This window comes from Lithobates pipiens, unplaced genomic scaffold (assembly GCF_037356315.1).
Source record: "Lithobates pipiens isolate NorthernLeopardFrog02 unplaced genomic scaffold, aLitPip1_a1.2 Scaffold_13, whole genome shotgun sequence".
In the NCBI taxonomy this organism is placed as follows: Eukaryota; Metazoa; Chordata; class Amphibia; order Anura; family Ranidae; genus Lithobates; species Lithobates pipiens.
Window position 1 is genome coordinate 130,437,121 of NW_027507718.1, and position 13,324 is coordinate 130,450,444.

At 48.6% G+C, this 13,324-nt stretch overlaps 1 protein-coding gene across 1 annotated transcript in view; it reads right to left on the reverse strand.

Moving 5' to 3' along the window:
* The window catches only part of MAP1S (microtubule associated protein 1S), a 106,412-nt gene that overhangs the window by 66,672 nt on the left and 26,416 nt on the right, over positions 1–13,324 (reverse strand). The window contains exon 2 of the mRNA XM_077475571.1: positions 11,443–11,544. Coding sequence (XP_077331697.1) covers positions 11,443–11,544 — 102 coding nt within the window. The remainder of the gene's footprint in view (positions 1–11,442; positions 11,545–13,324) is intronic.

Sequence of the window (13,324 nt, forward strand, 5' to 3'; positions counted from 1 at the left end):
GTTCCGCCTATCACGGACATCGTATCATCCTCGTACTACGGACGAGGATGATACGACGTCTGTGATAGGCGGAACACAGGCTGCTGGGAAATTCAGTGTTCCGCCTATCACAGGCGAAGGCGGCGGCGCAGCTTTTGAACTTTACAATGGCCGCCGACGAAGAGGGCACGGGACGGCACGGCACGGGACGGGACGGGACGGGGGCAAGGCAAGGCACGACACGGGACGGATGCAAGGAGGCAAGGCACGGCACGGAGGCAAGGAGGCAAGGCACGGGACGGAGGCTCGGGACAAAGGTAGGCTGGACACACACACACACACACACACACACACACACACACACACACATGGATGGAGACACACACAGGGATGGATGGATGGATGGATGGAGACACACACACACACAGGGATGGATGGATGGATGGATGGATGGATGGAGACACACACAGGGATGGATGGATGGATGGATGGAGACACACACACACAGGGATGGATGGATGGATGGATGGATGGAGACACACACACACAGGGATGGATGGATGGATGGACACACACACACACAGGGATGGATGGACGGACACACAGGGATGGACGGACACACAGGGATGGACGGACACACAGGGATGGACGGACACACAGGGATGGACAGGCATGTCTCACCCTCGGCTTATACACGAGTCAATAAGTTTGCCAGTTTTTTTGGGGGTAAATTGGGGGCCTCGGCTTATATTCGGGTCGGCCTATACTCGAGTATATACGGTACCTCCAGCTGACCCCATCTTTCCCCAGTCTGAAGACCTCTGGATTCAACTGCCACTCAGCCTCTAGGACATGGTTCCTGCTGAGGAAGTCTGCTTTTTCGTTTATGGACCCCTTTAGGTGGATCGCTGACAAGGATAGATTAAAACTGCTCTGCCCACACCAGGATATGTTTTGCTAGATCCTGAAGTGCCCTGCTTCTGGTTCCTCCCTCTGTCTGTTCAAGTATGCCACAACCGTGGCATTGTCTAAGCCCTTGTACACACGGCCGGAGATTCCGACGGAGTGTGTCCGATTGGACCGTTTTGTCGGATATTCCGACTGTGTGGTCTACATCGCACTGTTTCTGTCGGAGTATCCGACGGACCAAGTTTTCCGACAAAATGCTCCGATCGGACATACTCCGATCATGTGTAGAGAATTCCGATTGGACAAAGTACCACGCATGCTCAGATCAAATTCCTACACCAAAGCTATTGGCGTGAATGTAGTCCCGTCGTAACAAAATAACGTCATCACGTCGGATTTTCCGACAACTTTGTCCAACCGTGTGTATACAACAGTTTCGGACAAAATCCGACGGATTTGGTTGTCGGAATCTCCAACCATGTGTACAAGGGCTAAGACTTGGACGTGTTGTTTCTGAACCACGCCTGAGAGGGCCAGCATAGCCTTCTCTACTGCCTTCAGTTCCCTCCAATTTGGGAACCTCTCCGCCTCTGCTGCGGACCATGAGCCCTGGACCCACTGGGTGTCCACGTGAGGCCCCCCCCCCCCCCCCCCCAACCCCAGGCTCTGGCGTCAGTTGTCAGCCGAATCTTGACCGGGAAGGACCACAACAGGCCTTCCGAAAGTACCTCTTGGTTTCTCCACCACCACAGACCTCTCTCTTTACCGAGGTGGGGATCCTTACCAGATCGTCCAGAGAAATCTGCTGACGATTTCAGACCTTCAATAAGAAAGCCTGAAGAGCCTGAAGTGATGCTTTGCCCACTGGACCACCGGGATGGAGGAAGTCAAAAGTTCCCAAAACCGACATAACCTTCCTGATGGACAGGGGCTGACTGGATTGTAGTTGGGCTATCCCCTGTACCAGTTTCTCCTTTTCTTCCAGCAGGAAGATCTTTTAGTCTAGAGAGCAGATTCGAAACCCCAGGAACGTTCCTTCCCGAGCAGGCACCAGATTTGACTTTTGCAAATTTATAATCCACCCCAACTCTCTTCGGTGGATGCAGGCTCTGTCCAAATCCTTCTGCAAACCCTCCCTGGTCTGGGTGAAAAACAGATCCTCCAGATAGGGAATCACCGAGATTCCCTCCAGGCGGAGGGGAGCTAAAGCTTCTGCCATAATTTTGGTGAACACCCTCGGGGACGATGACAGACTGAACGGGGAGGGCTCTGAACTGAAGGTGAACAACCTTGCTCCCTTCCTTTAGTGCCAACCTCAAGTATCTCTATGACCCAACCCAAATCGGGACATGGAGATACGCATCATGCAAGTCTATGGATGCCATAAAGCACCCCCGATTCAGAAGGTTTCTTATGGAAAAAAAATAGAGTCCATCCAAAACCTCTCGTACCGCAGACTTGTTTAGACCCTTGAGGTTCAGGATGAGTCTGAACTTTTCTGAAGGCTTTCGGACCAGGAACACATGGGAGTACAATCCCTGACCCAGCTCCCCTGTTGGGACCGGCACAATGACCCCCCGAAACATCAGGTCCTGAATTAGGGACTTCATAGTGAGGGCCTTGACTGGATCTCTGGGAACGTTTGTGAACAGGAGCCTTGGGAGGGGGGGGGGGGGGGGGGAACACCATCAATTCAATTTTGTAACCGTGAGAAATCATCCCCAAAATAAACTGATTCTGGGTAATGGCCCCCCACTGAGGGAGAAACTCCTGGAGTCTCCCTCCCACCCTGACTAATGAGTCATTGTGGCGGACGCAGAAGGATTGAGGAGAACTCCCCTTTGCCCTTGGGCTTCTGCGCTACCCAAGGCTTCCCCCCCCCCCCCCGTTTTGTGTCCTATCCTCGGTCTGTCCCCTGGGACCCCGAAAAAAACCTTTTCCGTGTCTGCGCCGGTTTTCTTCTTTACCGGAAATGACTTTTTCCTATCCGCCGTTCGGTCCACAATGGATTCTAATTCTGAGCCAAAACAATAAATGCCCCGCAAAAGGAATACTACATAGCCTATTTTTCAAGGCCGCATCCCCTGGCCAGGTTTTCAGCCACAAAGCCCTTCTAACAGTTAGTTAGAACGGCTGACCTGGCTGTCATGGGGACAGACTCCGCCGAGGCATCAGCAATGTATGCAATTGCTGCAGAAAGAGTAGCAAAGGAATCCAAAATCTCCTGCTTAGGGGAATAAGCTAAAAATGTGAGAATTTAAATGGTTAACCCAATGATCCAGATTTCTTGCCACACAGGTTGTTGCCATGGCCGGCTTCAAATTCATCATCGACTGCCAGGATCTTTTTATAAGTAGATCCATCTTCTTATCCATGGGATCCTTCAACATGCCCATATCGTCGAAGGCTAGATCTGTCGATTTTGAGACCTGAGAGAAGGCAGAGTCTAGCTTTGAGACCTTGTTCCAAACTAGGTCTGGGTTATCTTCAAAGGGAAACCTCGTCCTTTGTGCTCTGGAAAAAAGGTTTCTTCTCAGGCTCCAACCACTCTCTCTTGATCAGGTCGGACACCAAGGAATGCACCGGAAAGGTGCGAGATCTGGAATCTCCTAGCCCCGCATACATGCGATCATTTAGGGAGAGTTCCTTTTCTTCTTCAATACCTAAAGTGGCATATATTGCATTAAGGAGGCCCCCTACTTCCAATGATAACTTGTACTTGGAAGCTGCTTCTGAGTCTTCCTCTTCTGAGTCAGACTCCTCTAAAGCCAGTGAAAAAGAATCCTGTGAGGTGTCCTGAGACAAGCCTCCCCCCGTCAGCAACTGAGAACACCCTTGCAGCTCCAAGGACGGTTGCTGGGCTCTAGACACTCCCGATGTTCGAGGCTCGTCTGACAGATTAGACCTGAATGCCTGAAAGATAGCCTTAAGCTCATCTTTAATGGTTGTAATTAAGTCACCACATAAGGACGGTGACTCCTCCCTGACTAGGCTTGCGATACAAGAAGCACAAAGCGTCTTGGTCCAGGTTTCACTAAGTTTTTCCTTGTAGACAGGACATTTTCTCTTAACTGGTTGGGCAGTACTTTTTGCCTAAACAGAAAGGCAAACAAAAATGCAACACCCAGGTGCAACTAAGGAAAGAACTCACCATTTCCCAGTGCCCTAGCAAGCCAACACCCCCAAAAACTTCAACAATAGCAAGGGAGAGAGAGAGGAGGGTGATCACTCCCCCTCCCCACAGGAGCACAGAATCCGGGCAATCAGGAAATGACGCGGTGCGCCGCCAGAAGTCCCGCCCTTTCCCGAAGGACGCAGCCGAAGCTCTCCTGGCCGTCTGGAAACTCACGACTGCTCTCCTGCAATGCAGCGCGCGCTGCATGCAGAAAATCCAAAACAGCGTGGCTGCCACTCTGATGAAAAAAAAAAAAAAAATAGGATTTTTGGACTCACCGTAAAATACTTTTCTCTGTAATTCACCGACCGACACAGCTCCTCTCTAACTAAATGGGTTAGCCTGCCACTAGGAGAACTAGGCAAAATTGTAACACAATACACAGAATTGTCAGTACCGCCCAGGGGGCGGACCCTGTGCCAACAACCCTCCCTGCTGCCCCAGCAGCCTCAGTACGTCAACAAGCAGTATAACGTAGAGAAAAGGAGGGGTGGGTGCTGTGTGCTTTTCTCTTATATCCACCGACTGACAGCTCCTCTCTAAATGGGACGTCCCCAAGCAGTGCCAAAACGAGGGGTGGAAAAAAAAAAAAAAAAAAAAAAAAAAACACACACACACACACACACACACACACACACCACAAAGCAGTGTACGAAAAACACACCGCCATATAGCTGGGTATTCTCAACAGGAGATCCCCAACACCGCAACCTTTTCCGGAAGTAATACAACAGTGCATTAACAGACAGTACAGAGTTTTTAATCGAAAAAATAATAAATAAAAAAAATAAAAAAAAAAACCCAACCACGACAGACAGCCAGAGCTGAAATTTGCCCCTTAAATGGTGCTCAACGCCAACTTCTGGTCTACACCTTGCTGAAGAAACAGCAGAATCCTGGATATAGAAAAGGAGCACAGATGCCACCCTCTCTACTCACACCTTGAGATATAGGCTTTCCAGGTACGATGGTATATCTTCCGTGAAGAAGATTTCCGCGCCCTCAACATAGTTGGAATCACCGAGTCAGACAGACCCCGGTTCCTCAGCACCTCGCTCTCAATAGCCATGCCGTTAAAAGCGGGGTGAAAGATTGGACCTTGAGACAGGAGGTCCTCCTGCAGTGGCAGTCACCAGGGAGCATCTGCCACCAGACGCACCAGGTCTGCGTACCAAGGACGCTGAGGCCAATCTGGGGCAACCAGGATTACTGGAATCCCCTCTGCGAAGCAGGCGTGGTAACAGTTTCAGCGGAGGAAAGGCGTAGATCAGCTGGTACTGATCCCACGGAGCCACCAGCGCGTCTGCCCATGGATCTCTTGTCCTGGACACGAAACTCGGCACCTTCCGATTGAGACGGAGGCCAATAGAGCCACATCTGATGTGACCCATTTCAGGCACAGCAGCCTGAATATCTCCGGATGCAATGCCCATTCCCCTGGGAATGGGCAGCTCTTTGACCGCAGCTCTGGGAGTCTGCAATTTGTCTGAAGGGAGAAAGACTCTCGCTTCCCTGGAGTCCAATAGCAAACCTAGGTACTCCAGATGCTGGGTCGGTACAATCACAGGCTTCTTTAGCCACAAATTGGTAGTAGGCTTCCGACTGCCAAACGCCAAATTTTTGATGCCGAAGGCATATAGGTATGTGCAGGTACGCATCCTGGATGTCCAAGGACGCCAGGGAGTCCCCTTGATGGAGTGCAGCAACTACTGAGCGAACAGATTCTATTCTGAACCTCTGCACTTTTACAAAGTGATTGAGGGCTTTTAAGTCCAAGATCGGGGACGTACCCCTTCCTTCTTGGGAACCACAGATTTGAGTAGAACCCCTGGAAGCGTTCCGATCCTGGAACAATCACCCCCTGATTCAGCAAGTCCCTCACCGGCCCCAACAGGCCTCCCAGCGAACCGGGGATGCGGGTATGCTGGAGGGGAAAAATCTGTTTGGCGGCCAAGAGAGAAACTATCTTGTAGCCTCTGGAAATCAAGTTACAGACCCATTGGTCGGATAACCGGGGAGGTCCACCAGGCTGCAAACTCCCAAAGATGACCCCCCCACCCGAGATGTGGGTGGGGCAAACCTTCATGAGGTAGCTTCATGTTCGCAGGCTTGCGGTTCCAGGGACGCTTCTGACCGTCCGTGGGCGTCCTGTCGGGCTGGGGACGTTTTGTGGAAGCACTGGGCGGACGAAAAAGCAGTTTGTGAGCGGAAAAAGGAGGGCCCTTGCCTGCGGCGTGGCCCCTTAGCCTTCCTGGCCTGTGGGACTAGTGTACTCTTACCACCGTGGCATTTTTAATAATGTCATCCAACGAGGCTCCAAAGAGCCAGTCGCCAAGGAAGGGAAGATCTGTCAGGGCTTTCTTGGATGCCTGGTCAGCAGACCAGCATTTTAGCCAAATCAGGCGCCTCAGCACCACAGCTGACACTGAAGCCCTGGATAACAGAGGGAGAGTGTATCCAGGGCCGCGTCACAGACGTACTTAAGGCCTTGCACTAGTTGGTCTGCTAGTTCCACACAGACAGGGGAGGCCTGTGGCTCTCCCAATTCGCAGTGCAAAAGTTTTGCCCACTCAGTCAGTGTCTGCGACACCAGTGTGGATGCCAGTACAGGTCGCACGACTGACCCCACAAACCGTAAACAAGGAACGAGCCACCGCCTTGGCCGTGGGATCCTTGAATGCAGGAGTCCCCTCAACCAGGATCGTGGTTACTTTATTCAACCTGGATACTGGGGGGGTCCACGACCGGAGGCTTTCCTCAAACGGGTAACGCACCGCCATGTTTTTTTGGGGACCGAAAGCACCAGACTCACCACCCTGGGGCATTCTGTGATGGTTACTAGCCGTGTCTGTAGTCCCCAGGAGGTTACTCAAGTGCAGAGTGAAGAAGCCGTGTCGGCAGCAGCTGCAGAAAATAGCGGTGAAACGATCTGCAGAGCTTGCACCAGCGTTCAGGGAATGGCTGTCCAGCATCCTGTATACACAGGGAACACAGGAAACAGTATGTGATAGCACATGGTATGCAGTCACAAGAGAGCTGCGGTGAAAAGAGCGCTCAGGCTTCAAAGAAATGGCTACCAATATTACTAATAGAAAAAATCTCATAGAAAATGGCCGCTGAGGCTCAGAAGGGGAACCTGCTCTGCCCTCAGCCAAAATGGCCACTGGACAGCGTCATGCAGCGACAAGATCATAAAAACAGCGCTGCCTCTAACCAGCAAAATACCTCCAGACACCTTTTTTTGGGACCCCCCACACCGGGACCATCGCTAGCCGCACAGACCCCCTATAGGCGAGAGACCCAGCGATCCCCATACACACCCCACACCGGGGGGTGAAGATAGGCACGTGGAAAGAAGAGAAGGAGGTGAGGTGGCCCCCCGAATCGACCTCCCAGGGAATGCCCAGCTGCTCAACCCCCGAAGCAGGGAGAGCCGTACTTACCTGTCCTGAAGAGCTGGGAGACATTCCATCACAGACCCACTCATGCGCAGTTACAGGGTGGCTGCTGGCCTCGGTATACGGTGATCCAGACATCAGTAGCCCGGTCATATGTATACCCCGGAGCATTGAAGCTCACCGACCACCTCTGGAGCTGAGGTAGGTCGTGGCCTGGCGAGCCTTAGCTGCGACCTGCACATGCTCGATGGCTGGACTGGGAGGGGGGGACTACAAGGATAACTCAACCCGCCTGTCACCCAGCCGGCAGTTGATGAAAGATCCTGTGATCTTCTATCTTTCGCAAAAGTATAAATCCTGCATCAAAAGATAAAAATCAAATCTAGAACAAAGGGCCCGCAGGGTTCCTATGTCATTCTAATTCACTAGGCAAAATAAAACTGAGGCTGCTGGGGCAGCAGGGAGGGTTGTTAGCACAGGGTCCGCCCCCTGGGCGGAACTGACAATTCTGTGTATTGTGTTACAATTTTGCCTAGTTCTCCTAATGGCGGGCTAACAAACCCATTTAGTTACAGAGAGGAGCTGTGTCGTTCGGTGAATACAAGAGAAAAAACAAGGCACAGGACCCCCGACGTACTGGCTCTCCCCAAGCACTGAAGGGGGAGGGAGAGACAATGGGATCATGCCCCCGGGAGGCAGATGGGAGGACCAGCTGCTTAAAGAAAAAAAACCCCAGGTGAGAACCTAACCCCCAGGACCACCCGAGAGATCATGGTTCCCACCGGAGGTGTTCCTCCTGGTTGGAGGAAACAAAAAACTGAAGAGGCTGCGTGGAGACTTCCCTTAAAAAGCTCTGATGGAGGAGGCGTTTCCTTTGGGAGGTGGAGCCATGATCTCTCGGGTGGCTGTCCTGAAAGTAGTTTTGGAAAAAGCTATTTTTCCATCCGTCTGCAGATCGGATGACGACGGACTCTGCGGTAAGCTGATCCGCCCCATGTGAAAGAGGCCTTAGCCTTCCTGGCCTCAGCAGCCACATGCAGCATCCTCCACAGGGAGGGGGGAAGATAGGGATCCCTAAATCGACCTCCCAGGGAACGCCCAGCTGTTTAGGACCACCGAGGCAGGGAGAGCTGTACTTACCAGTCATGAAGAGCTGGGAGACATTCCATTACAGACCCACTCTCTGATCAGTACAGAGTGGCTGCTGGCCTCGGCATACTGACACAGACATCAGTAGCCCGGTCTAGGGCTGCAACTAACAATTATTTTCATAATTGATTAGTTGGCCAATTATTGTTTCGATTAATTGGTTAATACCCAAAAAAAAAAAAAAAAAAAAAAAAAAAAAAAAGTGGGTCAAATTGATGTTCATTTTCAACCGCAGTGACGGGAAAATTTTAAAATAGAAAACTTCTTTGTGAAAAGGAAACTTTCAGACAGTGTGTTTTTTGTTCAGAAATTAAGTGAAAATTTCAAACAAAAATTCTTTAGTTCAGCGAATATTCTCACCTGAAAATTGATCTGTGGGGCCAGCATAAGGCTCGGTACACACCTATGCAGTTTTTGCTTTTGATCCGTTTCTGCAGTGCTTTTTGCTGTACATTTTGATTTTTGCGCACGTGATTTTACTGCAATTTTCGTTTTGCATTTTTTTTGGGCAGCGCAAAAAACAAACACATTACATTCTTTTCTGCAGCTTCTCCATTGAATTATATTGAACCAAAAAAAAAAAAAAAATAAAAAAAAAAATAAAAAAAAAAACACACCATTTCGCATTAAAAGTCCCTGACCCTTTCCAAATATGCAGCGGCTGAAAAAAAGCACAGATATGAACGTGTCCCATAGGAAACCATGTAAATGAACTGTAGTGCGTTTCTGCAAAAAGCACCAATAAACACATAGATGTGAACCAGGCCTAAGACGTTTAGCAACATAATGGTGTTAAGACTAAAATTAGCCCTTTATAGGGCAAAAAAAAAAAAAAAAGCAGATAATCACTACCGGAAGGGGTTCATCAGTAGTGATGATACTTTTGTACTATAAAGGGCTCATTTTAGTTTTTTTTTTTTTAGCCCCATTATATTACTGGCCGATTCATAGATTATGAAAATAGTAAATCGATTAATTTCATAGTCGATCAATCGATTCGTTGTTTCAGCCCTAGCCCGGTCATATGTGCGCCCCAGAGCATAAAACCTCACCGACCACCTCTGGAGCGGAGGTTTCGTTGTGGCCGACCCAGCGCGGAGCTCTGGTCTGCACACGCTCGATGGCCAGGCTGGGGAGACTACAAGCATAAGTGTATCCAGCCTGCCAGGTCCTTCTTCACTAGGCAAAATAAAACGGAGGCTGCAGTAGCAGGCTGAGGGGTTGTTACCTAAGGGAGCGCCCCTTGGGCGGAACTAGAAAGTTCTAGTTTTATTATCACATGTAATGCCTAGTCCTCTCCTGAAGGTGGCATAACAACCCGATGGTCTAAAGAGAAGAAGCTGTGTCAGTCGGTGAATATAAGAAATAAATACAATTTCATGTAAACAAAAAGTGTCAGAAAGAGCATTGTTTAACTAAGCATTTCATGGCCTCCTAAAACAATAGAGAGCCTGAAGGCAGTGATTGGTTTTTCGGGGTCCTGTACATGGTTAGACTGCCAAAAAATGTCCACACATGTGATATCCCTGTACTGAGGAGAAGCAGTAGAATGTGTTTTGGGGTGTAACTCCACATATAACCATGCCATCTGTGAGCAATATATCATTTAGTGACAACATTGTTTAAGCAAAAAAAAAAAAAAATTGTTTTCCCGAAACTTGTGGCAAAATATAAAATATTCCATGCCTCACAGCAAATAGCTTGAAGTGTCTTCTTTCCAAATTAGGTAGTGAGGAGTGAAATCGAAAAATTTACACCCTTAGAAATCCTGAAGGCGGCAATTAGTTTTCAGGGTCCTGTATGCAGCTAGGCTCCCAAAAAGTCCCCATGCTCAGGAGAAGCAGTAGAATGTATTTTTGGGGTGTAATTCCTCATATAACCATGCCATGTGTGAGCAATAGATTAGTGACAACCTTCTGTAGTTTTATTTAATTTAATTTTTTTTGATCATTTTTCAATCACTTGTGACAAAAAAAAAAAAAAAAAAAACTTTTGCGCAAACCAATAGACAGACGCTTATTGAAATTTTTTTTAACCAAAGACATGAGACTGAATATAAAATTTGGCCTAAATATAAAACTCAATTTTAGTCATATAAAACAAAACAAAAAAAAAAAATATATATTTTAAAAAATGCAGTCTTAATAAAATTGTGAAAAAATTTAAATTATAATATATAAATTAATCGCAGAGGCAAAGAAAAAAAGGAAAGCTCCATTTGTATGGGGGAAAAAAAAATAAAAAATAAAAAAAAAAGACAAATTTCGTTTGGGTACAGCATTGCATGACCACGCAATTACCAGTTAAAGCAGCGCAGTGTCAAATTGTAAAGAGTCCTCCGGTCTTTGAGCTGCCAAATCCACCGGGGCTGCAGAGGTTAAAGCTGAAATCTGGGTGAAACAAAAATATTGTCTATATAGAAGAGACATGTTTATTCTTACTTGAATGGTGGGGTGCTTTGTGCAATTCTTCCAGATCTGTGCAGTAAACCAATGAGAGCCTTTTCCTTTGTGCAAGAACTTCCTGTAATGGAGACCAGTCACTGCTTCTCTCTTCGCATACAGGCAGACTGGTCTGGTCATTTTACAGCACAGTGATCACAGCTACTTTTATTACAAGGTAATAGATGGGTTTGCAAAGTGGACTAGTGGCTAATGAGCAATTATATTTGAAGAAGTTTTTGTGACTGGAGTTTAGCATTAGGTAGGAAAGAATTAGGAACATGAGAATGAGAATTCACAAAGGTGGTGTAACAGCACACAATAGTTTAATCATCTAACATTACCATTCAGCCATATTGTATTACACTATATAAAATCAGAATCACCATACCTTTCACATCTTGGGAAAAGTTTGCTGAATGGCGAGATACAAATAATTTCAGCTGATCATCCAAATTACAAACAGAGGAATCTACTTCCCAGGAACAGTAACCTACAAAGACAAAAATTAAATGTTAAATCAGGTATTTGTTATACAGCTAGATTTTTGTTCTGCAATATTATTGAAGACCATGTACTCTCAAAATTATTAACAAGAATAATGCTAAAATACATTGGCTGGAGAGGTTCTAGAAACCTACTATATAGGAACAGACTACAGACTTGTGCGCAAACAGAATGGCAAAGTGACAGCCAAGGCATGTGTTGAGGTGAAAGCCCAAATAGGCCACACATAAAAATTCCCCTTAAGGGCCGGTTCACACTGCAGGCGAGGCGAGGCGACACCGACTTGCCTCGCCGCGACCTGCCGCGACCTCAGCGGCGACTTGCAAATGACTTCTGTATAGAAGTCAATGCAAGTCGCCCCGAGGTCGCCGAGAAGTAGTACAGGAACCTTTTTTCTGAGTCGGAGCAACTCGAGTCGCTCCTCTCAGAACGGTTCCATTGTACAGAACGGGGGCGACTTGTCACACTGCGGCGAGGCGAGTCGTGTCGCCTCGCATCGCCCGCAGTGTGAACCGGCCCTTAGTGTTATACATAGAATCAAAGTACTATTATGTACATTACATTCAAAGGAATGAACCCAAATACACACACACACACACACACACACACACACACTAAAGAGGAGGTATACATGCCTAGATATTAACACTCACTGCTGGTACTCCCATCCCACGGCTGCGGTCAAAGTGAATGAAACGAGGTCCGGTTTCTTTAACATCCGTAACGGCACTCGGCAGGGTTGTCCCCTGTCCCCACTGATTTTCATACTCTCGCTGGAACCCCTCCTGTGTAGGATTCGGGAAGACCCTGGCATTGCAGGTTTTCATAAATCCTCTGGGTCCCACAAGGTGGCCGCTTTTGCGGATGACCTAATCTTTTTCCTAACAGATCCTCTGAATTCACTCCCCAACCTTCTCCAGTCCCTGCAGCACTACGGAGCTCTCTCTATGTTTTCGATTAATTTGACTAAATCGTCCCTCCTTAACATCACCGTAGACAAGGCCATTGTCGGCCGCTTGCGCTCGGCCCATCAGCTGCGCTGGGCGGCCGATACTATTCATTACTTGGGTGTCGACATCAGTGCGGATCCCTCTAACTTATACCAGGCGAACTTTGCCCCACTCCTTCTCCGTCTCAAATCCGATCTCCACCAATGGCATTCCCTTACTTTAACCTGGTTCGGCCGCTGCAACACCATTAAGATGACCGTATTGCCTAGGATATTATATCTACTACAAGCCCTCCCCATCCGTCTCCCTCCGTCTTTCTTCAAGCGAGTTGACTCGCTGTTCCGTGACTTAATTTGGTCCCATCAAAAACCACGTATCAGACTGCAGATCCTCCATATGGCTAAGCACAGGGGAGGAGTCGGTCTCCCAGACATCAAGGCGTATTACAGGGCGGCCCACCTTACTAGACTGGTCGACTGGTATTGCCATGCGGAGGCCAAGCAGTGGGTGGCGATGGAACTGGAGGATTCTGAGGGTATGGCCAGGTGCTGGCCGTGGGTCGCTACCCCGCTGCCAAAGGAATTAAATGACCATCCTACGCTAGGCAGTACCTTACGGGTGATCAGGGACGCCCTCCGACATTCCTCGATCTCCCCGATGCCTTCTCCCATGGTGCCAATTTTGGGTAATCCAGACTTTCCGCCTGGCAGGCTGAACCCCGCTTTTGGGCGGTTGGCATCAACGGGGCGGTCTCATTTTTACGACTTCTTGGGTCCGGACGGCCAACTTGCACTAGAAGCAAGGATGTCCACTTTA